The 24,910-nt window shown below is 39.0% G+C and overlaps 2 protein-coding genes across 4 annotated transcripts; both read right to left on the bottom strand.

Moving 5' to 3' along the window:
* Nucleotides 1-768: 768 nt before the first annotated feature.
* Nucleotides 769-19,084, bottom strand: prkacaa (protein kinase, cAMP-dependent, catalytic, alpha, genome duplicate a). 3 transcript variants are annotated; one of them, XM_008416089.3, is made up of 10 exons: nucleotides 18,303-19,084; nucleotides 8,424-8,485; nucleotides 7,920-8,048; nucleotides 7,539-7,637; nucleotides 7,367-7,449; nucleotides 7,151-7,277; nucleotides 6,921-7,016; nucleotides 6,681-6,803; nucleotides 5,833-5,997; nucleotides 769-3,739 (listed from the first exon to the last, which is right to left on the bottom strand). In XM_008416089.3, exons 1-10 carry the CDS (start codon nucleotides 18,346-18,348, stop codon nucleotides 3,614-3,616), a joined length of 1,056 nt encoding a protein of 351 aa, XP_008414311.1. In that variant the 5' UTR covers nucleotides 18,349-19,084; the 3' UTR covers nucleotides 769-3,613. The 3 variants fall into 3 exon arrangements, with proteins under 3 accessions (XP_008414311.1, XP_008414310.1, XP_008414309.1); XM_008416088.3 differs by lacking the exon at nucleotides 18,303-19,084 and adding an exon at nucleotides 16,280-16,782; XM_008416087.3 differs by lacking the exon at nucleotides 18,303-19,084 and adding an exon at nucleotides 10,623-11,088.
* A 491-nt stretch (nucleotides 19,085-19,575) lies between these two features.
* On the bottom strand, nucleotides 19,576-24,655 carry asf1ba (anti-silencing function 1Ba histone chaperone). The gene is made up of 4 exons (XM_008416090.3): nucleotides 24,261-24,655; nucleotides 22,859-22,974; nucleotides 22,518-22,694; nucleotides 19,576-20,313 (listed from the first exon to the last, which is right to left on the bottom strand). The coding sequence occupies exons 1-4, from the start codon at nucleotides 24,367-24,369 to the stop codon at nucleotides 20,122-20,124; spliced, it is 594 nt and encodes a 197-aa protein (XP_008414312.1). The 5' UTR covers nucleotides 24,370-24,655; the 3' UTR covers nucleotides 19,576-20,121.
* Between the last annotated feature and the right edge of the window lie 255 nt (nucleotides 24,656-24,910).

Genomic DNA, 24,910 nt, shown 5'->3' with positions numbered 1-24,910 from the left:
AAGCTTACCATTGGTTGAATCCTTGTTGGCAACACGTTGATTTGCAGACTTGTTTTCTTCATAGTTTAATTTAAAATTTTAAAGCATTGGGAAGCTTTTTAGTCAGGCAGCCTGTAATTTTCTATAATTCTTTGTGTTTTCCCATCTGCAATCAAATATTTCACCAAATAATGTTTTTTAAGCTATTTTCACCCAGAGTGTCACAATCCTCTACATTTGCTGCTGCTCTTGTCCTTAAACTTTTGAATGCATTTTATACAGTATAAATGCCTCCACAGATTGAATCCCAGTGTATTATTTGGGACATGCCACATTCAGTTAATGATTCTACACCTACAGATAGATTTCTTCACCACGTCAGAATAAAATTCCTACCAAAAACCAGTGATGATGTTGGGCTTAAAGAAGGCTGTGGATATGAGCATATGGGCAGTTGCCCAGGGTGGTATTATAAGGGGGCAACAGCCAGGAAATGAAATCTAATTCATGTTAGTTGTGGACTTTTGCTTTTCTGGATGTGCAGAGAAGTAGAGATACCCAGCTTGCTGCTGAGAATAAGGAAGCTAGATAATGTGCGTTACTCCCCCCCTCCACTCTCCAGAGCGATTCATGCATGAACCAATACTGGTTGAACTTGTATCATTTTGAACACAACTGTAAGTGTAGCTAACCAAATGACTTAAGATTTATGTGGAAAAAGTGAAATCAGTACCATCTATTTATAAGATTACACACTGCATAAAGAGAAAGATTACTACAAGCCACACGTTTTAGTCTTAACAAGTAAAACTTTATTGGAATGATACATTTTGCAAAATATTACTTTGTTTATATTTTTTTAAACATACTCATTGTGTTCTAAGGGTATCTCTCAAGTTCTCCAGAGGGTAAGATAGTTAAGACTGTCAAAGGCAAAGATATACAGTATTGTTTCCCAAAAAGGTACAATAGACTACACAAGCACTGTACCCAGGTCATGAGGAAAAAAAGGTTGATGTTTTGTTTTTGCTTTTTTTTCCTTGTTTTTCTGAAAATACAATTAGAAAATATGAACGCAAAACAGCTCAGATGTAAAAAGTGTTATGCTTGAATAAAGTGTGTGGAAATAGAAGGCAAACAGGAGACAAAATTAATGTAGCACAGATCAGTCGATAGTGTCTAGCTGGTAAAAAAAGAATGAGACAGCTGACAAAGTTTGTGTGAGAAAAAGTGTAACAAAAAGAAGTTTAATGTCTTTAGTGTCTGGAGTGGATCAAGTCGATTCGTCTTCTATATCTCAAACTCTGATTTAGCTGTTTGTCAGGAAAAAAAAGATGAAAAACTATTACATGTGCTTTCTTTAAAATACAAAGGTATACAGAGTAAGCACAAATTATTGAAACTGATTAGAAAATGCGTGGCAAGTGCTTCATTATTCAGACAAATCATGTCAATGATACGCGGCATAATTTAGTGTAATGTCCAAGAAAAAAAACAAAACAAACAAACAAAAAAAAAAGATTACACAGACTGTTAGCTCCAGAAACAATGATTTTTCTCAGAGATGTCTCAGGTCCAGAGGTCTTTCCATTATTCTGCTGTACAACATGCAAGAAAACCAAGCTCACTAAAGAAACACGTGTTATAAAAAAAAAAAGAAGAAAAAATACACATCAGGTTTCCAAACAGCACTGAAACATCTCCTTACCAAGACATTCAAAAGGTATCCCGTGGTTGATCTCAATTACATTAAGACACTGCCAAACAATTACTCTTGCCTACCAAAATCATGTAGTCACAAACATTCTAAAAATGTCATGTTACGAGACTCTGACAAATAGATTGATGCACATCAAACAATTCACAGAAGCTTCTGCAGTGAGATGGACAAAGTCTAGCACCTCGGGCCAATGAGGGGTAGGTTGGTGAGAGCTTACATCCTTCAAAACAAAACAATGGGTTCAGTCAACAAACCAGCACTAAGATTTGGTCTGCGATTGTCTTGCATCCACAGAAATAAACTTGGCAAAAAGGGGACAGCTCCACATCGGCTTCATTGGTTGAATTTGTAACAAAGGAAGCTGGTAACCAAACAACAACCTCAAAACAAGACCCCCCCCCCCCAAAAAAAAAAAAAATTGGCTGGGCAGTAAAAACCATGCGACAGTGTTCAAGGAAGAAAGGGGAGAGAAAAAAAAAAATCGAAGTAAAAGCAAGAATATCAACATCAGCGACAGTAATCTGCAAATGTCCGTCCTACAAGTGAAAGCTGAGCAAGGCCCAGTAAGGCTGACGCACTTCACTGGGTCCTCTTCCATGTTCAATAAATCATTAAACGTCATTTTAATATTAAACATCTTATCCATAATCTCAGGTACCTTAGCTCAGATAAATCCTCTGGTTTTCTCTCTTTGAAAGTGATATTGTACAAAAATGCCATGCACGCCGTGTTAAAAAGTTTTGCTACTGTTTTTTGCGTATTTATATCCACCATCAGTTACATGTAGACAACCGCAATCTACAGTTGACAAAATTATATCTCGGTTGTACGGCTAAGAGACGATGTCGAAAAGACGGATTTTTCCTATGTGTGGTTATGAAGTATGGAAATTAATCAAACGAGTAATCGTCAGGAGTGTGACCACGACGTTAGCAGCTGCTAAACCACGGCTTATTAACCCACCCTAGAGCACTAAATAACACACAAGCACAGGGATTGACATAAAAAGGACAAAATGATCACCAATAGTAGTTGTAAAATGCTCTAATAAATTCATCTAAGAGAAAGACAGACTTAAATGCAGAGCTCACGTTTGCTTCTCTCAGGTCCCCCCAAAGGATTAAGACCTAGATGAAGTTTACTGTGATAAATAATTTTCACTCTGATCAAACAGGTCCCAACTGCTTCGAACGCAAGCAGTTAAGTGCATCATCCACCCATTAATCATGCCACATTGAGCAGACAAAGGCAGGTGCAGACAGGTTTCAAGCTTTCAATCAAATGGCCACTAGGGTCGACATAGCCATAGCCAAAACTCTGCACCGACTAGACACAGTTTTTTTCCAACCAGTTGGCATTATGATAGGCACATCTGTTGGACTTGGTATTGCTTGGACAGATTCAGGTTGGAGAGATGGAGGGAAACAGGCTGACAGGATACAACAATCACTCTACGGTTGTTAAAAGCTTGTAGAGTGGGCCCATTCAAAAAGGAGCCCAACATACTCAGTACCGTCACAGAAAAAGAAAAAAAAAAAGAAAAATCAGTGCCTCCGCCTTTAAAAAGACTGCGAATGTGTCATTATGCCTCCAGAAAGATACAACTGTAGCTGAACTATGCTTGTTCTTATCCAGGCCCAGTCATAAACACAGGAGGGAGAAATAAATGAATAGCAAACAGTTGAGAAACAATCAGAAAAGGCAACACTGCTGGTTCTGTAGAGCTTTCTTCACTTTGCCTGTCTTACCAATTTGGGGGGAGAGGGAAAATAGGGAAGCTGGGGTAGAGGATGATTTTACATTGTTTTCCTCATTACAAATGAGCAAGTTGTCAGTCCAACCTAGTGTTTCCTGTATTCGGATCCCCGTTCACTTTCTAAATCTGTCCCTCACTCTGCTACTCGTGGTTGGAGTCTAAAACTCTGCAAACTCCTTTGCACACTTCTCTGTGATGGAAACTCGGATTTCCTCTTCTTCGTAGTCATCGAAGTTGCTCGTATCACCAGGACCTTTGCACTTTGGGATAAAAGGAGCTTCCACCTGCAAACACACAAGGTTACGACATAGTGAGTAATACAAGAAATCAGTCCCCCCCCCCAACAAATGGATCAAACTGGGTAATTAATCACAGGCTACATTCACAAATTTCAGTGGGATCTACTGGGATCTGAGTGACAGACAGTGAATGTCCAGTGATGAAGCAGAAAGAAAAGGACATTGTATTAGAAAGGATTTACAAATAAAAATCGAAAAATTGTGGCCTGCATTTATACTCGACTCAGAATAAACACTTTCTAGCAGCTGCAAGTGTTTCTCTACTAGCTGTGCACATAGAAACTGAATTTTCTACCAGATTTGTTTTTTTAACATAAAATTCAAGCTCAGGGTGAATGTGAGCATCTTTTTTCCAAATCATGTCACAAATTCTTAACTGGACTATTTTAAAAGTTTGGATCAAACACACAAAAGATAACAAGGATTAGATCTGGACTGTAACTAACCCATCTTAATGCCTTGATGTAAACCATTGTAGCTCTGGCTGTGTTTATGCAAGGGCTGGGCGATACAGCTTCAAGATAAAATTTCAGATTTTTTTTTTCCATACCAAACCCCATTTTAATAATTTCTTTCCCTCTCTTGCCTTTTCTTAAAGAGAAATTAAAAATTATTGAAATAAAAGCAGGTTTATCCAAAATATTTTCTGTCATCCCTTCCGAAGTTTGACCTGAATTCAAAGTCTAGCAAAATACAAGCTGCAAAACAAGATGGCAGGCCCTGGGCAAGCTGAACTATGGAAACACCAAGGAGTGAATCAGTGGAAAAATAAAGAAATCCTGATTTTCCAAAAAAGTAATTTTTAGAAGCAGCAAATTTAATTGATAAAAATTTATTTATCACTCAGTGTCTTCTGTAACTCTTTTCCTGGTTGGAAAAAAAAATAAAAAATTCCAAAATTCTTGGGGATCCGATTCAATTTAAATAAGACTTAATGTTTTTTCTGCTCAGCAGGGGCTTTTATCTTTAACTCCGCCATGTAATCCTTTAATGCCCAGTCTCTTTCTTATGGTGGAGGCATGACCTCTGAACTTAACCGAGGCAAGTGAGACTGTGGCTCTTGTTGCAGTTTTTTGTGACCTCTTGGGTGAGTCATAGTTGCGCTCTTGGGGCAATTTTGGTCGCTCAAATCTGAGAGGCTTCCCCACTTGAAACTTTTTTTCAAGTGATTGAAAAGTTTTCAATCACTTTTTCACACAGGAACATGTGGGTTTGGATTTTTATCTCCCTCAGTAATAAACACCTTCATTGTAAAACAGCATTTTGTGTTTACTTGTGTCATCTTCAACTAATATTTAAATTGGTTTGAGGTTCTGAAACACCTCTGTGTGGCAGACGTGCAGAAAAAAAAAAAAGAATCAGGAAAGGGGGAAACATTTTTAAACTAGAAAAATAATACATGGTTTTCAACACTTTCTTTAGAAATAAAATCTGAAAACGGTTGGCTCTAAAACGTACTTATAGAAGCACTTTTTCTTGCAACTACAGCTGGGAAACGTTTTTTGTGTGTATGGATTGAAGCTTGAGCTTCTAAAAATTCGCTGTAACACACACCGCTCAAAGATCTCTCCTGCCAACCGCCATCACCATCTACAATAACTCTGAGGTATAACAGTGTTTAATTTTCCTTTGGGATCAATAAAGTATTTTTGAATTTGAATTCTAATGTACGTACAATAAACAGGTGACTTCTAAAAGCAATCATTTACAATGGATCTTATTTAGTGGGATTAGAAAAGAGGGGGCTGAATATGTAGACGTTTCTTTGTAAAAAGTTTTGAAAAGTAGTTTTTTTCCACATATTAGGTCTTTTAATTGGTACTTATTGTGCAAGAGTGATAATCATCATAGGTCCTTTGATATTAATAATTGTAATTTCTTAATGGTTTAGTAGTTTGCAAATTCACAAAAATCCTGTTGGAAGCACAGCCAGATCCATTTCCACTTATCAAAGTTTAATTTAAACCCCATCTTGTTTTGTCTGAAGGCTTTTCTCTGCCTCTGCAACACAACACCCTCTCCACACAATGGCGAGAATAAAAAAAATAAAATAAAATAAAAAAAAACGACAGCCCCACCTTTCTCTGGTAGATGGCAATCCAATCTGTGGTAGCAAACCACTTGTGACCCTTGATATCGTTGACTCCGTTCCTGAGGTTGCCGAAGCGTTTGGTCAGGTCCACCTGCAGCAAATTTCTCAACAGATCCTTCAGGTCTGAGCTGAAGTGGGACGGGAAACGAACCTGCAAAACGGCAAACACGGCATTCATGACGAAAGCATTCCCAAACTCAGAACTGTTTGCGTGAGCAGTTTTGTTTTGTAATATGTAAACACAAAAAATATTTTCTAAAATGTTTATTTACACGACGGTGGTAGATTTTACTTAAATGTCTGGTTAGTCGCAGGTCCTAAAAACAAGTTCTGTCTGCATGCTACCACTGAAATAAGCAAAGGTTTTCACTTCCAAAAGATAAGTGAGGACATGAACCACAGTTGAGAAAATAACCTTCATAGGAATTAACATAGTACCACTGTGACTAAAATGGAACAGTAATTCAGCAAAAATGTTAGTTTTGGAAATTTCATACAATTTCAGTGATTTTTTCTTTCCCTCCACATTTTTCCTGAGGGAGGAAAAAGTGATCCGATTTCAGGACCTGATTATTGAACAAGATTTGACAAAATTATCCAGCTGAAATCGGCAGCATGTGGGTTTCATAACAACGAAAAAAATATAAATTAAATGTAAAACAACGAGTCATCTCTAGACCTCCCAACACTTGTAAAATTAATTTTACGAGGAATGATACAACTGCAGCTGAAACACTGTCACTTAAACCGGTGGGAATTTTGATAGCAATGGGAAATAAATGTTCACTGTCAAAAACAAGACCGTGTGATTAATGTGACTTTCCCTGAACTCACCTTCCCCGATACAATCTTTTCATAAATCTGAATGGGCTGGTCCGCGAAGAAGGGAGGGTAACCAGCAGCCATCTCATATATCAGAACCCCCAGAGCCCACCAGTCCACCGCCTTATTGTAACCCTGAAAGCAGAAAAAGACAGAGCACATTTAACAAAACCCCAATATGACAGAGGAACATGCTACTGAATTTCCTGCAGGACTGTGAGCTGCTTCAAATGCACTGAGCTCAGCACTTACTTTACTGAGGATGATCTCTGGCGCCAGATACTCTGGAGTCCCACAAAGCGTCCAGGTTCGGCCTTTCACTCTTTTTGCAAATCCGAAATCTGTTACCTAAAGAGAGTGGCAGAGAAGGCAGGTCAAATCCCCGACCACATGCTTTATACAGACGAGATAGAAATTGGTATCAATTAGATGTGGGCGGAGGAGGAGGAGGGGTAAAAGTAATTGCGAAAATCTCTATGTACCTGTATGTAGCCTTGCTGATCAATCAGGAGGTTCTCTGGCTTCAGATCTCGGTAGATGAGATCCAGGGAGTGAAGGTATTCAAAGGTCAGTACAATCTGGGCTGCGTAGAAGCGGGCGTGTGGTTCACTGCAACGCATACAAGCCTCAATATTTACAGTCAAACACAGAGTGGACTTAAACGACGTGGCCTGAGCCGATTCAGAAAGTGAACTCACCTAAATCTACCGATCCTCCTTAAATGTGAGAACATTTCCCCCCCAGGCACGTACTCCATCACCATATACAGATTACTGTTATCCTACAGCGAGACAGCAAAAAGTGTTACACCGGTGGGTGCAGAAAACGATGCGTACGCACTTTAACAAATGCACAGGCATCAAGGCGCACCTTAAACGAGTGTTCCAGTCGCACCAGGAAGGGGAAATTGACAGCTTGCAGGATACGTTTCTCGTTCAGTGTGTGTTCTATCTGCTTCAGTTTCACTACCTGGGAAACAAATCACGGAAGAAGGCTTAATCGCACATCCTGTTTTGGCTTGTAATAAAAAAAAAAGGTGCTTTTCAAATCAATCTTTTAACAAAGATTTATTTATTTAAAAAGTTGCTATATATTAGTGCCATCATCCAAGTTAGTTTATAAAACTAGGACAAGCATAATCACAATTTTAAGACATGCAGTCAGAACATGAACATGGTCAGTCAAGTCAAGCCGTTGCTTTATTTACAGCTATTTTCTGACTTGGAAGTTGTGCATCAGCTTAATACCTACCTTTTGTTTGTCAAGTATCTTCATGGCAAAATGCTGTCCTGTCTCTTTGTGTTTAACCAACATGACGCGCCCAAATGACCCAGTGCCTAAGGTCTTCAAACGCTCAAAGTGATCCAACGCTGCAGTTTGCTGGAAGGGAAAAGCAAAAATATCAGTAAGAAAACTAAACTAGAAACAGAAAACGAAGTATGTTAAAACGAACCCCTATTAAAATAAATGAACAGTGACATCGTGCAGCTAAGGCTTAGGAATTAATGTGTAATTTCACAAATGTCCAGCAGAGGGTGTCCTGGTCTTGTCAAATAAAAAAAGCCAGCAAATAACCAATAGCTGGCCAACAGCAACAAGCATAAGAAAAGCTTAAACCAGGATCAAATCATAATAAAATAAATAAAAAAATATATATATGATAAAGAACATTTTCTGTGTAGCTTATCTGTATTATCTTCACTGTCGAAGAGAGAACAGCATAGACACAGTAACAGGAAATTGATCATCACTAACCTGAGCTGGATTCTCCCATTTTTTCAGGAAATCTTCTTTGGCTTTGGCAAGAAACTCCTTCACTGCAAACAGAAACAAATACAGATTTGAACCAAAAACAAAACAAAACAAAAAACAAGTATAGCAACAAAAACGAATCAGAGGATGCTCAGAGATGGACACTCGTTTGTGTCAAAGAGTCAGAGCAGAAACTGAAGTGAAAACATAAGAAAGGAACACCAAAAATAAACGACATACAGAATCTAACTCAACCTGTCACTTCAAGTATTGCTCAGCAAACTAGGAGACTTAAATAAGCAGGAAAGCCTTTGTGACTCTAAAAAAATTTAAATACCAAGTCATGCTACAGACTATGAGCTGCATGTCATGCAGGGGGAAAAACAGGAATTGAGAAGTGTAGTTAGGCCTGTCACCACAACAACTTTTATTATTGTGATGGGGAAAAAAAAAAAGTGTTTTTTTTTCCCCCCAATATGTTATTCCCCCTCGAATAACATATTGAAATTGATATTGGCATGATAATGCAAGTTCACGCTCTCAAAATCCAATTTTTTACTTTGTAAAAACCACTTGCATTTTATTTTATCCAAAATGAAACAAAAAAGCAGAAACAATAAAACAAAGCAAAAAAAAAGAAACAAAAAAAAAACCCCATGTACAACCAAAACCATAAATAAAATGGACTATGGTGTTTATAAACAAAAGTGACATAAAAAAAAGCAGCGTTGGATGGAAATTACCGAGCTCATTTTAATTCACTATGCAATTAATTGATTAATTGCTTATTGTGACAGGCTTAACTGTAGTTCCCATTTTCACCCCTTGGCTGGTTATTTACAGCTCCACATGACCAGAGTAATTTTGTATCCAGATACTGGCGTGTGTAGCATAATGGCCCATTTTTCTGAGGACGTAACACCGGTGAAAAAGAAAAGACTCCTGAGATCACATTATTTTTGTGCTGATAAACACACAACAAACAACTAAATGAGGGTTAAACTCGAGCAGTTTCAGGAGGACGACGACTCAATCCCTGCTTGAATTTGTGGATCGGTGGAAAGTAAACATTAAACACACAATTGCTAGCTTAAAGACATGTACGGCTGTGGACAGATTAATTGCGACTTGGCACACATGTTGTCATATGGAGAAGTTCAGTTTTGCCCCTTATCTTTATGGGGCTTCTCACAGCGCTCTGTGGGAACATGCAGATAACTAGCCCTTCCTCATTCCTCCCCACCATGTGAGCACTGGCCACAGTAACCGAGGGAATAGCGCTATTTCTACCGTCAGCCTTGGACAGACGACGGCGGAACCTAGAAACAAAGAGCTGCTGTTAGATAAAGGACTATAAAGCTGCTAAATTACTCGTGTGAAGTAAGACTAACAATTGCAATTGTGTATTTAATTTAACAAATTTGGAGAAAAAACAAAAACACAATGGAAAAGAATATTTATAGCATCATAAAACTACTTAATATTGACAATCACCAAGAAAAACAGCAGAACAATAACTCTAGTTAAGACTTTCATGATTATGTAAATTTTCTATCTAGCTAATCAATGCCTAACAGCTGCCTGGGGCACTTTAGATAAAGTCGACCAGTGGTCAATAAAGTGTAAGTGAATTGTAATTTATTTATCAGTTTAGGGCTATGAATGTTTACACGAATGATAATCTTGCATTATGTTTGAATGGGAAAACTCAAACTGCAACCAAAGTCCTCCTGAATTGTAAATGAAAGCCTCACGGCAACCAAACACAAAAACCTCCATCAAAGGTGGTCCGATTTCCTGCAAACCCTCTAAAGACTTTCAGCTCCAACAATAGGATGGGAGAAAGCCAGCGAAAAATGGCAAAGACTAAAGTTCACGTAAACATGTCAGGAGCGCCGCGGCTCCCACAGAGAGCAAATGAAAGCAGAGCCGGTCGCCAGGGAGAAAACATTTCCCGAGAAAGTTGCTCAACTTCCACTTCCAAGGAGAAAGAGCCAAAAATGGAGCAATTACTGGACTACGCTGGAGCATGCGGAGGAAAAAGAAGGATGTAGTGGATGGAGGATCGGCAGCTGTCCTGAAGGATGCTGGGCTTCATCTAGTCGGCTTTTCTGTAGATGTCAGAACTACTCTGGAGCTGCAAGTGAGCAACAAGGAAAAAAAAAAAAAAAACGCTTCCCGCTGTACCCTGAAACTCCTTACCATCTGGGAGGACTATGGGTACCTCTGGTGCTGCAGCCTCTGCTGAGCGCGACCCAGATTCGCTTGAGCGCGAGGATGACTCCCTCTTGCTTGCATGCCTTCTGGAGCTCTTCCTGTCACACATTAGCCTTGCAAAGTCTCCCCTGTACTTCTTCCTTTGCCTCTTCCTCACAGCTAGTGACTCATGACCTGTCCTCCCCCTCGGAGAGCTATCTGGCTAGATCAGCAACCAAAACCTTGACGAAAACCAGTCGGGTGTCTTTGCCAAGCGGACAAGTGTTCAGGCTTTCCAAAGACTGTCACTTTGTCGGAGACCGGGTTTAAAAAAAGTAGCATCCACCTCCACCGAGCAGCAGCGCTCGAGTTAACACTCATTCAGATCAATTGGACCCTTGCTTGGTTTGTATCAATATTTATTCTGTACACAAAGTGCTCTCTGCTGTTCCCTCTCACGTTAAAACACACACAAACACACATGCACACACACGCACACACACACACAGAGTCTATATATTGATCTAAACAGGGGCATAATCACCCGGAGGAGGGGCATAAAACACTAGCTGGTATATTAGACCGGCCCCGAGATGAAGTCCTATGGAAAACTAGGCCCAAGCAGAGGCCCCAGAGATGCAGCAGACACCAATGGATGAAAGTCAAACTTTCCCTAATTAGCAGAACCAATCAGATTTCACATCTTTGATGACAAACCTTTGGAGATGATCTGGGTGCTTTTCAAGAAACATAAAAAAAATGTATAAATAAATTAAAAAATGGCACTCTCAGGAGGGAAGCGAAACAGGAAACGGTCTGCCGCACAAACTTTTTCTCGAAGCCCAAATGTACCACAGCCTACATAGTGCCAGTGCTGAATTGATCCTCCAAAAATCAATCCGACATCTCTCCCCTGGGCCTCACTGGCCCACTCTGACGCAGAAGCAGAAGGGTTATATTAGGGCAGGCGGACTGACATTTACACCATAAAAATGTGGAAAATCAGGTCTCAGTCGACAGCCAGTCTTGGTCAGATGGAAAGAAGGACAATGTGGTGCAGAATAAAATGGTTAAGGCGGCAAACGGAGCGCTATTTAGGCTAGAAATGTGTTTGCCAGTCTGCAAAGTTGAAAAATCAATTTCTGACATCAGCTGCATATAGCCAGGGGGCCCTTACTCAAAAACACACCAATGGAAAGTAGTTTTATAATCTAATGTCCTGAAACACGGTGGCCAGAAAAATTACTAACAGATCAGAAACACAGTAGCTCATGAATTTCTCATTGGTATTCTGCTAGTCTCATCTTATTTTAACTTAAATTCAGCCATCTGAGGACAGCCTCAGTTCATAAAAATATATATATATATTTAAAGATTCAATGTTAAGAAATAACCTCACTTTTGCCAAACACAGTTAAGCCCGTGTATGACCAGGAAACATGCACATCAATAAGCCATGGCTCTACTTATTATAAAGTTGACAATGTATTTTTAATAATGCTTTTGTCAAATTAGTATAGCAGACAATTTTGCATCATAATTTATTTGTCAAAGAAGTACAGTTGCTAGGATAGGTTGCTACATTCATTTACCAACTTCTGGTTAGCTTTTGCTAGAGCCAGTCAAAGCAACACAAGATTCTTAATTTCTCAAATTAACAGAGTTCACCCACAAAAATGCAGCATGCATAACATTTTCTTTTACTTTATTAGCTTTTATTAGCTAGAGCCATAAAATGAGAGGGAGATGATGCTGGTCATTTCCCCCAATGGACCGGTCAGTCGTCGTACCACCAGCCATAAGTCAATTTGTACTCACAGGCATAGAGCCAAAATGGGGCATTGCTAACTTTTAAAACAGATAATGTTAGTTTATGCTGCTGGTCTTTTGCTGACACGGGGTTTTTGCTACTACTCAGCTTTGTGGTCACTACACTGCTCCACAGATTGGATGAGGATGTTAACATCCTTCAGCTTCTTCTTTTTGCCTGCCGCAAACGTAGAAATACACCCAAGCACCACATTTGCCTTTTCAACTAAAGACATAGTCGTCGTGCTAAAGTAGTTTCAGAGGGTGATTTCACACGTGATAGTCCAGTAGGCTTTTGGGGACCAAAAGTGCAACACTTGTTACATTTTCACCTGCTGAGGTTCACTTTCATACTGCACTGTGTCAAAAGAACCAAACCCCTTAGAAAACCTGTTTAAGATGTGGAGTGGCGTCAGATTTTAGCAGTTGTAGGAGCGGGTGGGGTGAATGCACTCCAGCTTCCAGAACCAGCTACAATATTCACATTCTGACAGCCTTAAATACAAGTCAACTTGAAGTGAGATAGGAATATAATTCTCCATTTGTCCGTTTTAAACAAAAGGTCAACTAGAAACACAGTTTTCCATTGAAGTTTCATTCATGACTAAACTGAGACCAGATATTTCCCAGGTGGGTTGTTCCAACAGAACAAAAACCACATAAGCATAATCTAATAACACATTTCTGGTGACTAATTTGATCAGTTTGGGGGTGTGGGTTAAGCTGAAGCTAAAGTTGCCACATGATTTGTAAAGACCAACTTTCTTTTTAGGAATCCAGACGATATTTATTCATCTCATATCAACATCTAGATAAATAAGTCACGCATTTCTCAGACTCTATGCTCTAATAACTTGTCAATGTTGCTTTTTCAACAAGTGATGTTGGTGAAAGGTTCCCAACAGCTGATATTTGATCTGCAACATCTTAAGAAAAGAACATTTTGAGTTATTAACAGCATCTCCACATAGTAAACAACATGTCTGTTCACATATTGCTGATTAATGGCCTACTTCCATTTTCCTACAAATAAAACAGAAAAGTGAGTCTTGGTAAATATTCGTCTGATGAGCTGTAAATATAGAAGTTGAACAGCTGCAATGACTACCGCTAACCACACCACAAACCTCTGTCCACAAACAGCATCACCACTAGTTACACCTTGGAAAAAGGTACAATATTCAGATTGTAGTGTCAGGTGCAATTATTTAGCATTAGTATTACACACACACACACACAAAAGAAAACCAAACAATGGACCATGGTAAAAACAGTCTGAATTTTTTCTTAACCATTTGCTGGCTTTCCTTTTTCGGCTGAAACCACAGCAACTTCTAAATAAGTGTGAAAATACAGATGCACTTTGCCTTAGACCCTTTCATTTTAAGACGACAATGTTGTCGAGCCAAACTGTCAAAATCAGTCCTCGTTGTCGCAGCTACGTGACGAAAACCACATCATTTTGTTCTCAGCCTCATGTTAAACACCTGTTCTTGTCACAACCCCTCTGGGGAACGTTTTGTTCCCCCTCTCTATGAGAAACTGTTGATTGGTTTGAATTTCGTGCGTGTGTCTATCAACGTGGAAAACAGCCTCGACCACTCAACTTCCAGAAGCCGGTTTTCCAGCTTGAGAGCAGGATGGATCACTTTGACGAGCCGACGCCGTGAACAAGTACGTAGTGAAACATTAACTCCCCCCGCTCAGTACGGGTCCTATTCAGCGGAAGAACGTTTCATCAATGCCTCCTGTTCTTCTTTTCTGATATCATGGAAAATAAAACAAGATTTTCCAGTTTGTCAATCATTATTTCCTCCTCTTCTGAACTTGTGAACTCATAATAGTTGATCCTCTGTGCCATGAAAGCTGTGTTATTGCACTCTTGTAAATTATATATATATATATATATATATATATATATATATATGGCCAAACACCATGACCTACAATGCAGTGAGAAGGTTTTACTTGAGCTCGGCTCAGTGGGTCTCATCAACCGTGAAGGATCTGTGCAAAAACGAACATCCAAAAACCACATGACTGGGTTTTTGTTTATTTAAAAATGCCTCTTCCAGCAAAAAGATGCGAAAACTTTGCAGTTGTCCAGCTTCAAAATGGCCCAGAGCTAAAATTTTGTAGAAAATTCAAAGCCACAGCTGGCTGAAAGATTCCTAAACATTCCCCTTGTTGAGAAGATCGACTAATGAATATTTCCAGTGAGGGAAAGAAAAAAAGTATACTCATTGTCAGAAAATGAAAGAACCACTACCCATCACTTGTATTAAAAGGTAACACCATCTTAAAACTATCCAGCTAAATGTAGGCTGTACCTGAGCAGCTAGCCCAACTGTAATCATCTAATATCAGCATGTTATAATCTCAGCTAGGTATTCAAAATGGCTCCCCAATAAGCCACCTGTTGGATTTAGTCTCTAGGTTCTGAAGAGCTTAAAGATCCTAGTGAGTGTTGAAAGCATTTCAAAAACAAGGAGTGAGGAGAATTTGATGATCTTTCCGTCACGATTAAAAATATATGCATCACATGAATTGTATTGCCAAACCTTCAGGTGTTCCTTTGAAAAGAGGCAGAAAACCAAAAAGGCAGAAATTTGTTCTAATCTATATCACAATCAATAATAAAAAGTTTTATGAAACCACGATAACCGATATTTTACGCCATTTCAGCAGCACTGTGAATAATTGCTGCTTTTCTGCATTAAATAATCTCACACTGACCCATGTGTAGTCATTTGTCAGAAGCACGCTCCATGTGTACCACTATGATAAATGTATTAATAGGTGCAAGTGCAAAATTACTGACCTCTGCACCGTCTCATCTCTGCCACCTAGAGCTCGGAAAAGTAAAAATCAGAATAAACCAGTACCTCTATTGATGCGGGTTAGCTACAGGCACAGCAAAACAGGTCACTCGCAACTGAATCTGATAAACACCACAGAAGGTTTTTTGAAATATCTCCACTGTTTTACTTTGTATGTTCCTGGATTAACTAAATTACTGTGAAGCAGTGATTAGCTTCACAGGACGCCGAGTGCTTTACAGGCTCCAGAAAGCATACAGAAAATAGATGGCCGTAGCATGTTTTAGCTGCAGGTCAGCGCCAGAAGTTGCCGTTTCTGCTCTCCAAGATGCCCGTAGCAGCTGATTGGCATATCAACCGCATGGTCTGTTGCTAATCAGCGTAGGCTCATAACAAAGCCCCTTTATGTAGAGACAGGAAGTGATGAGAGTGATCCAAACACGAACCTGGCTGCTACACAAACCAGCTGTGTGCAGAGAGGAGGAAGGACGTGAACAATGCAGATATTTATAGAAAGAAAGTTGCACTTTGACAGAGCACCGCCATACTGCACGATAAAACTCTGAAAATGTGATTTGATGTATGACACAACTTAAACCAATGTTGTTCAAGGTACGCATCACATAGTCTTAACTTGTCCCGATGTTAGTAGATGGTGGAAGTATAACTACATCTTAATAGCAGTCATACATTCTGAAGTACAAAGACACAGAAATGAAAAATATGTAGTCAGAAAACATCAATTTTACACTGCTTTCCGAAGTATGCACAAACTTGTAGAAACTTGTCATAAATAATAAATCAAGAACAACTAATGTTTCCCAGAAAGAAAGGTCACTCCAAAGCCACTAAACACCTAACAATCCATTCAATGGATTTAGTAGCAAATCTTATTAAGAGAAAAAAAAAATACACAGAGGTTATGTTTCAGACAACTGCTTTTCTGTTGTGACTGGCTACATAAGTGGGACACGGCATGAAAAACAGCTCCACCCATAACCCCGTGCTCTGTCAAGTTCCAGAAAGACAACTCACTGGAGTGGCAGGCCTCTAGCTCCTCTTGTGGTCGGTGATGTGTGCCTTCTCCCCCGCTCATGTCCCCCAGACACGGTCCGCCTCGGTGAAACAACCTTCCTGCCAGCTTGTGAATAACAGACATCCTGCAAGGCCACAGAAGGCGCACCAACTGCCTCTGTGGCGTTCGAGACTCTGCAGTACGCCCGGACCTTTTCACAAAGCGGGAAGTCCACAACAACTTAAAACCAGGTACAAACTTTCAATTAGCCTGCGTCTAGTCTACAGAACAGGAGAGGAGACGGCCGACTGTGCGAAGCCAGGGGCTGGACGCTTCCTCGCTCCTTCACTTCCTGCTGCAGCTCACAGTTTTGTCCGCCCTGCTTCTTCCTGTGGGCCAGAAATTGGCCCTTTGTACCAGCTCACTACTTCTGTTCCCCCGTTCGCAACGTCCTATGGCGACAGAGGCCGCGCACCTGAAGCAACCCTCGACGCGCACGTTCCTTTTTCCGCAGGAACCTAAATGTCCTGCCATGTTGTGCCTAATCTCTGTCTGCTCAGTGGAAAAAAAAAAAAAGACACCTCTGTGTGTGAGGCTCTAAAATCTCTGGTCTGCACCTGTCTCTGCAGATCAGGGTGGACCAACAGCGATCAGGCTGATAAGAATGTGAAGCATGGAGACATGGACCTGAATATAGTACCTCCTCTGTACCTCAAAAATAAATAAATAAATAAATTTTAAAGCATAAAAATCTACTTTTTAAATCAGCGGTGGGTTACCGTTAAAGAGACTGGGGTTCACACTTACTCTCCATCAGTAACAAGGAGCTGATGAATATTTCACAGCTCCACGTTTAGACTTTGCACACTTGGACATTATTTATGGCTTTATAAGTAAATACATAAAGCAGTACCCTCCTGAGTATTCTGTAAGGCTGGTGAGATTGAAAAAAAGAAGAAAAAAAAAACTGTCAGAAAACTTTAGAACAAATCAAATATTTTGGATCACTCAGTTGTCAGAAACTCATCCGGATGCATTTGCAGTGTTTTGATAACTTGTAGTCTATCGTGGTAAACCTTTGCATCCTGCTCAGTTATACGTTTGAGCAGAAGTTGCCGAGAGCAACAGCAATTTCCCTACATCAGAAACAATGTGCGCTCACAAAAACTTTGCGACACATACAAGTGCCTTTGTTGGAGACGTTGCTCATCACATGGTGTTCAAGAGACTCTTCAGCTCCCAAGTTTCTGCCTGGAGAAGATCACCCTGGTGCATCATATGACTCCACCCTGGTATCTTTATTTCTTTTTGCTGATAACAACAATCCCAACCCCTTATTTTCTTCGAGATGCAACTCATTAAATGCAAACTAAACAACTGTATCTCCATTACAGTTTTTATAGCTTTACAATCTGTGAATACGAAGAATGTTTTCCCACATGCAAAACTGTAAAGTTGGAAAAAAGAAAGAAAAAAAAAACAGAAACCACAAGAAAACCTATGACTGTTTTAAAAGACCTTGCTGTCGTAACCACTGGTACCTCTGAATTTAACCCGGGGCTTAGGATCACGAGCTTTCCCACAGGATGAGACTGTGTAGCAGTTTCTGCGCTCCAACAATTTAGCTTGACTTTTTGTGTGTGTGTAAGTGAATGGAAATTTGTCGAGCTTTTGAGGTCTAAACAGCTGCATTTCACGAAGGATGTTTGTCTCTTGAAACTGTGGAGAGGTGATAAATTACTGCCACAGTGAGAACGTACTGCAGTAAATGGTTACACCCAAAACAATCTACACTTACATGAAGTTGGATATAGAGCTGCTGTGTGTGCGCGCGCGTGTGTGTGTTTTATTTATGAAACATACCTTGTGCATACTTCCTCAAATAAAGTAATATTACCTTGGCCAACCCAGTGAAAACAAATCCAAGATGCGTTTTTTTGTTGTTTTTTTTTTCTGTTATAAACAAAATTCTGTAATTTTCAGCAAGTTTTTTTCACGTTGCATTTCAAGGGTAGGGGCTGCTGTCAATACGGGGTTACTCACCACTTTCCATTTCATTGCCCTTCTTCGCGGTGGGCGTGTTGCCCATGATTGCAGCCTGATGGTGGGGTCTCTTGGCTCCGAATGACTTTTTCTTAGAAGTCGCCTAGTTAACGTGCTCCGCTAACGAAGTCGTAGGACTCAATGAAGTTGACAGCTGGCTACTAGCTGACAGCTATCATTATTAGAAAGCCCAGGTGATAAAAATTCTCCCCCAGCAGTTTTTCGTTGAATTGTGAGTTCGGAAAAAGTCCAGTTGAGAGAGAGCGTCTCCAAGTCTGCAGCTAAAACTAACTGCTGATGTTAGCTAAGCTAGCGCGTTAGCTCGCGGAGATAGCCAGCGGATATCAGCTTACTGACGTTAGCATACAAATTTCCAACACAGCCCCGACGAATCCTGCTGGTGTCACTCGGTTTCTTCTTTATTCCAGAAGTCGCGTAATTTTCTCCAATGTCCGGTCCCGATGCAAATCGTCGAAAGAGGTTTTTTTGTTTTTAACTAGCAAGTTAACGTTAGCATTTCGGATCCTGGCCTTAATAAACCAGGTGCTGTCTCAGGCCTTGTCAGTTGATATTTAGGTGAGAGAATTTATATCCGGTTGACTCGCTTTTCCTGCAGTCGGCTATTTATATTGATATGGTTCCATTCGTTTCTTGATCAGTCGTGAGGTGCAACAAAATCCTGGGACCGACCACCTGATAGTCGATTCTTTAGATCAACAGACCTCTTCCATTAATCTTCAGACCGCAAGGGAAACTCCAGTCATCCATCCACCTGGTCCCGCCTCTTCTTGTATCTGATTGGCCTCGTACCGAAATACTTGCATGATATGTGTCACACAAGAGCCTCCTATTGGTTGAGTGGAAAATATCCAAATATTGGATTGATGCGATTCGCCTGTTGGACGCTAGATCCCGCCTTCCACACTTGTCAGTAACCAATACGCATGAACGTGTATTTTTTGGCTCTATACTATTAAATGTTGGGATTTATATTATTTATTTTAGCAGAACAGGTACATTTTACAGTCTTCATTTCATTTATTGATCAATATTTTTTCAGTTACACACACAGCTCACCTCGTTTACCCCGCCAATGTGTGACTGGGCGTGACGTTAACGTGGGCTATTTTTAGTAAAATGTGAGAATACAAAGGGAAACACAGCTGGCACTTCTGCTTAAATCCGTGGGAACTGGTCGCTGTAAATAAGATGTTATGAATAAAATAACTTAATTTGTCTTCCAAATTACAATGAGAACCCCAGCCACGCAGAGAACTATAACAACCTTTTTATTTGTAACACAAAACTCCAATCAGAAAAGAAAAACAAAACAGGAAGTGATACAGTTCTTACAAAGCCTTTCTGAAAAAATTAAGTTAAGTAGAAGTTTAAGTGGAATTTCACACAAATATTATTAGATCACCAAACTTCTTCATACATATTGCTGGTTACGCCGAATACTTCAGTGCTGTAATGTCAAAACGGTTACAAATCCACTCTGCAAACAAAGAATGTGGCCAAGTCAGCAGCATGTAGTTAAATTTAGTTTAGCTGCATCATTTCATAGCCGTTTATTTTTAACACTTCAACGTAGCTTTCGATAATCACAAGAACGGCACCTTCAAAAAAACAATGATTCCATTAAGATGTTCATAATCTCATAGGAATAAACACCGGAAGTGAGGATTGAGGATGTTTCAGGAAAAACTGAAGCAGTAAGGCTGAGAGATCTGAATGTCATTTCAGCCACACTAGAATGTCCATAGGCATCCTTTAAAAACAAGGTAACTTGGCGTCTGTCATCACCTTTTGGGTATCTCTATAAGCAATCCATAGAGTTATCTGGTAGTATGCCCACCGGTGGGACCTTGCCTGGCAGACAGGATGGGGGAAGCATGGAGTTTGATGTAGGATCCACGTTTTCAGAGTCTTCCATTTTCTCGGCGCAGCCTTCCCAGTTTATGTGAAATCTTGTAACACGTGGGTTTGATGCTAAGATATTTCTCTGGAGCTGAAAAAAAAAAAAAGACAAAAAAACAGAATGAGTTACCATGGTAGAACAGTAAGATTTATGGTATAAATAAATATGTTTGAGGGTGTTTTAGACTGACATTAATTACTGAGCTAAAGTTAAAACTGTAGAAAAATAATACTGGAAACTTAACAGTTGTTTCAGACAAATAAAAAACAGTGGAAATTTGGATCTTATAACCTTTGACTTGAGACATTTTTAATATGATATGAGCTAGTACATTAAGTGACCACTTTGCAGCTTTAACTCATCTTTTTTTGCACCTCCAAGTGAACTCTTATTCCACATGTGAGATGTCTGAAAAATGTGACACCTACAATCAAAATCCTTTCTCATTACGGCAAATCTCACAGCAACTTACGACCGAAGCGAATACCTGAATGAGTCACTGCTTGCAAAATGGCAGAAAATCTCTGTAAATTACATAATGAGGAATCGGCTAATTAGCTATTCACAGGACTTTGGTGGGCCATGAAAGCATGATTGATGGTGTGTTTTTTTTTTATATTTTAAATTTGCAAGCACAAAAATGTAGGCAAACACAGAACCTGTGCTTTGCTTTTAAATAAATATATTACTAATGTCCATCTGTGGCATTTTTAAATAAACTTTTTGATCTGAAAGAAAAACTTCAAACCCTGAAATGGCTTTAAATGGTTAAAATTCCTTAGAATGGATCTATCATTATGTTCTACAGATTTCACACATCAGATTTCTGTTTTTGCATTATTGATTCAGTTGATTTAGATCATCAAACAAATGTTAATATTAAGACAAAAATAGCTTGAATGAAAACAAAATGCTGGTTTCAAATAGTAATGATAATAAGAAAATCTGTCCAACCATCCTGATGCTTTTGTACCCCTCTAGTGTAATTTTGCCCCAGTGCTCTGAAGAATGTGGTTAATTCAGCCCCATATGAGGGTCTTAAGCATGAAGAGACTGTTTTAGGTCACACCATCCACAGCAAATCCATCATATTCAAATCTGGATTTCTAAGCTCCAATAGAACCAACCTTCAGCTTATTTTTTTTGAGATATTGAGAAGTGAACTTGCTGGTGTTCTATGGCCCATTTCTCCTGATGCATAACCCACATGAGCTTTAGCTTAAGGTCAAAAAGTGATGGCCCGGAAATTCTGGATTTTCTGGTAGAAACCATACTTCCTGGTTCTATAATTAAGTCATAACAATACATTCGACATGTTTGGCTCTCTGTTTTTTTTGTTTTGAAATGCTGTTATTTTTATACCAGATGTGACAGAAAGTTTCTCTTCCAGAAAGTTTCATCTTTGTCTTGTCAACCCACAAAGTATTACATCTAAACTCTAGGTTAGTATTATTAGGATGTTTGTCAAATGTTAAAATGTTATAGTGGCCTTTGTGAGGTTTGGTCAGCAGTGGTTTTTCAATTTGGAACTCTTCTTTGGTGCCATTTTGGCCCAATTTCCTTCTTATAACTGAATCATGAACATTCACCTTAATGAAGGAAAGTGAAACCTGCAGTGCTTTAGATGTTTGATCTGTGCTTTTGTGACTTCAGGGATAAATCATCAATCCACTCTGGAGCTACCTTTGGCAGATAGATAATGGCATCCCAATTTCTTAGAAATGGCTGTGACCCTTTCCAGAGGGACAAAGGTAAATGACATCGTTTTTCAACCGAGTGTCTTTGGATCCATGCATGGCGTGTTGCTTTTTAAGATCTTTTGCCTATTTTGGGATATCTGCAAATGATTTCTTGACTCTACAAGTTTGTCAAAGAGAAAACATCAGTAGGGAAACTGAAATTTGGTTCATCACAGTTAATGCATAATTTACTAAATGGTGTTTTTTTTTTTTGTTAAACACAGGGTTGTGTTGGTATAGTTATTTTCCCCCTTTATAAATGAAGCGTTATATATATATATATATATATATATATATATATATATATTAGCTTATATTAGCTAGGGTTTGAAGCATATATTAGCTTACACTTGCCATCTTATAAAATTGTGAATATGTCCTCTTTATTTATTTTACCATTTATTTATTTCCTTTTATGTTCATCTAAAACCAAAAAAAGAATATTACTACCCAGTCACACGTAAAGTTATTAAAATTTCTTATATATATATTATATTGAACATCAAGACATTTATGTTAGCAAAAGCCATGTTACCATAAATCAACCAGTCTGACCTGTGTGTAGTCTGGCTTGTTTGGAGGATTTTCACGAAGCTCTGGGTCTGTGTATTCGTTGTTCACATAGTAACCGATACGAATAAACTCCTGGCCACGATAAGTGCACGTAATTAGAACTACGGTTACTCCAACAGCATCACTTTCAGGAATCAAACCAGTATTTGGGGCGTCAGCCTGACGAAAGAAAAAAAACACACAAAAAAAACCATTAAAACTTCAAATAGAGTATGTGTTACATAAGACACAGGTAAACAGTAACCTTTCTAGTATTTTTTTTTTTAAACATTTTTTTACTTTTTTTTTTTTTTTTTTTACATACATTCTGAAAACAAACATACCTGAAAAACAAACATATGTCTCCCAGCAGGTACAGGTCCAACCAAAACAGAGTCCAGGATTTGGTCATACTCCTCACTTTCAGCTGAACCGACATAGATGATCTTCCATTCTAGATCTAAAAAAATATATATATACTATAGTTACAAATTAAAAAGGAGTTAACTACAATGCGTAAAAGTGAAGCAAGTTGAAGGTTGTTTCATTTGTTCAAATTTAGTCATTCCAGCAATAGGAGTCCCAAAAATGATAAACAGACTGATTGTGGGAGCATGAGGCAGAATTTCCACCCACACAAGGATTGGCCACCACAGATACCAGACCTCATGGAGATTCTTTGATGCTGAAGAACATTCATTTATGCCATCAGAAGACTTTCTGTATTCGTTGGAGAATACAGAATATCGCCGTCACATCATTTAGAACTCAATACTTGTTAGAAATCCCTGCAGCTTTTTCAGTGCTGCAGTCAACCTATTGGCAGCATCGTTGATCAGATTCAGCTCAATCTGTTCATCGGTTGTTGATGACTTTACAATTATCTGCAACATGTGGCTCTGGGGCTGCAAGTGGCTCTTTGGACCTTTCAGAATGGCTCTTATCTTTTACTATAAATGTTATAGAGCTAAAGTTGCCAAATATAAATGTTTCAACAAACATTTGTCAGGTTTTAGCAGCTTTTTCAGCATTTCCACAACAGAAATACACTAAAAGTACAAGTAAAATCATTTTAGATCCAGTTCTCTTAACATTAGTTTAACTATTGTGCTTTAATTTACACAATTTTCCGTAAATATGAACACCCCAGAGGGAAATGTACCATATCCATCTTCACTTTGCAAATCTTTTATTCTAAACCTAAAAATATAAACAAAGTGGTAGGTCAGATTCATTATAACTGATGACAGGTGTGAATTCAATAAAACTCGATGCTTAAACTGAATCAAAAAGGCATTTCAACAAATTCAAGGTCATTGTTGCTTTTTATTTTAAGGTTTTTTTCCAGTTTGTAAATTAGCTAGTTTTCCTCTTTAATTATATTTTATAAATGTCACATTATGTGTTGAAAAAAGTATTGAAATTGCCCATTAGTGTTTAATTTTACTTGCGTAGCAAAAAAAACTGTCATTCTATATTTGTGCTACACTTTTAAACTGCCACAAATTGAACTTGTAGTCTCTCCTTTTTCTCTAAAAGTCAAATCGAGAAGGCTATATTTAAACAAAACCGTATGGTGCGAATATCCTCAGTGTCTATCCCGAAGCTGTATTAAAAGTCTTTCCGTACAGCTCGCTCTGTAACTTTAACCGAAGTAAACCGATAGCCGTTAGCCTCCACTACAAGGAGTCTGTTTTTAGCGTCACACAAGCAGTTATATGAAGGTTTTTCTGCGATGGTACTCACCTTCAGGAAGGTCTTCCATACATTCAAAGGTGATTTCAAACTGAAAAGGGTTTCCAAAAGGACTCGGGTTGTCCAAGACGGCTACATTCAACACTTGTACCTTTGCCATTGTTGCTGGGGCGCTAAACTCGGGGCTAATAAAAACAAACGTCCAGTTTCCAATTGGAGCTTTAACAGCGGCACTGCCACGCGAGTATTATTAACAGAGCTACCCGAGACACACCTCCGTGTTTACGGGCTCAACCACACGAAAAATATTTAACTTCTCACAATGTCAATGTTAAACTAGGTAATGTGTCTTAGTATTTAACAATAAATTGCCGCCCTCCCGCCGCTTTGACTGTCCTACCCAGATGTCACCGCGAGTATGGCAAGCCGTAAGTACGTGGAAGACGTGCAGTGCGCTTATTTTAAAACAGAGACGGACTGCTTTTACTGACCCCTAGTGGTAAAAACACACAACATCAGCTGTAAACTTTTTTTACTTTCTAAATTATCTGAGATAGTACAAACAAAGAAAATATATCACTGTCTATCACCTCTCATTAATCACTAATACCCCCTCTCATTAATCTTATTTTCGGTCGCAACAGACACCATAAATATCTTGTTTAGGTTTTGATTGGCAAAAAGATTGCATACATTTTGTG

The sequence above is a fragment of the Poecilia reticulata genome, chromosome 8 (genome assembly GCF_904066995.2).
Source record: "Poecilia reticulata chromosome 8, P_reticulata-male-v2, whole genome shotgun sequence".
In the NCBI taxonomy this organism is placed as follows: domain Eukaryota; kingdom Metazoa; phylum Chordata; class Actinopteri; order Cyprinodontiformes; family Poeciliidae; genus Poecilia; species Poecilia reticulata.
The sequence above is the reverse complement of the archived record's forward strand: the minus strand, read 5'-3'. Positions and strand labels throughout refer to the sequence as shown.

Excerpts from the sequence above, each read along its gene's own strand:
- prkacaa (XM_008416088.3), bottom strand. The coding sequence starts at position 16,403 with ATGTCTGTTATTCACAAGCTGGCAGGAAGGTTGTTTCACCGAGGCGGA. Across the intron at positions 7,278-7,366 it reads AGGAGGATCGGTAGATTTAG|TGAACCACACGCCCGCTTCT; the intron begins GTGAGTTCACTT and ends TATGCGTTGCAG. Across the intron at positions 7,017-7,150 it reads ATCAGCAAGGCTACATACAG|GTAACAGATTTCGGATTTGC; the intron begins GTACATAGAGAT and ends CACTCTCTTTAG.
- asf1ba (XM_008416090.3), bottom strand. The coding sequence starts at position 24,369 with ATGGCAAAGGTACAAGTGTTGAATGTAGCCGTCTTGGACAACCCGAGT. Across the intron at positions 22,695-22,858 it reads GACATATGTTTGTTTTTCAG|GCTGACGCCCCAAATACTGG; the intron begins GTATGTTTGTTT and ends TTCTTTCGTCAG. Across the intron at positions 20,314-22,517 it reads ACAAGCCAGACTACACACAG|CTCCAGAGAAATATCTTAGC; the intron begins GTCAGACTGGTT and ends TTTTTTTTTCAG.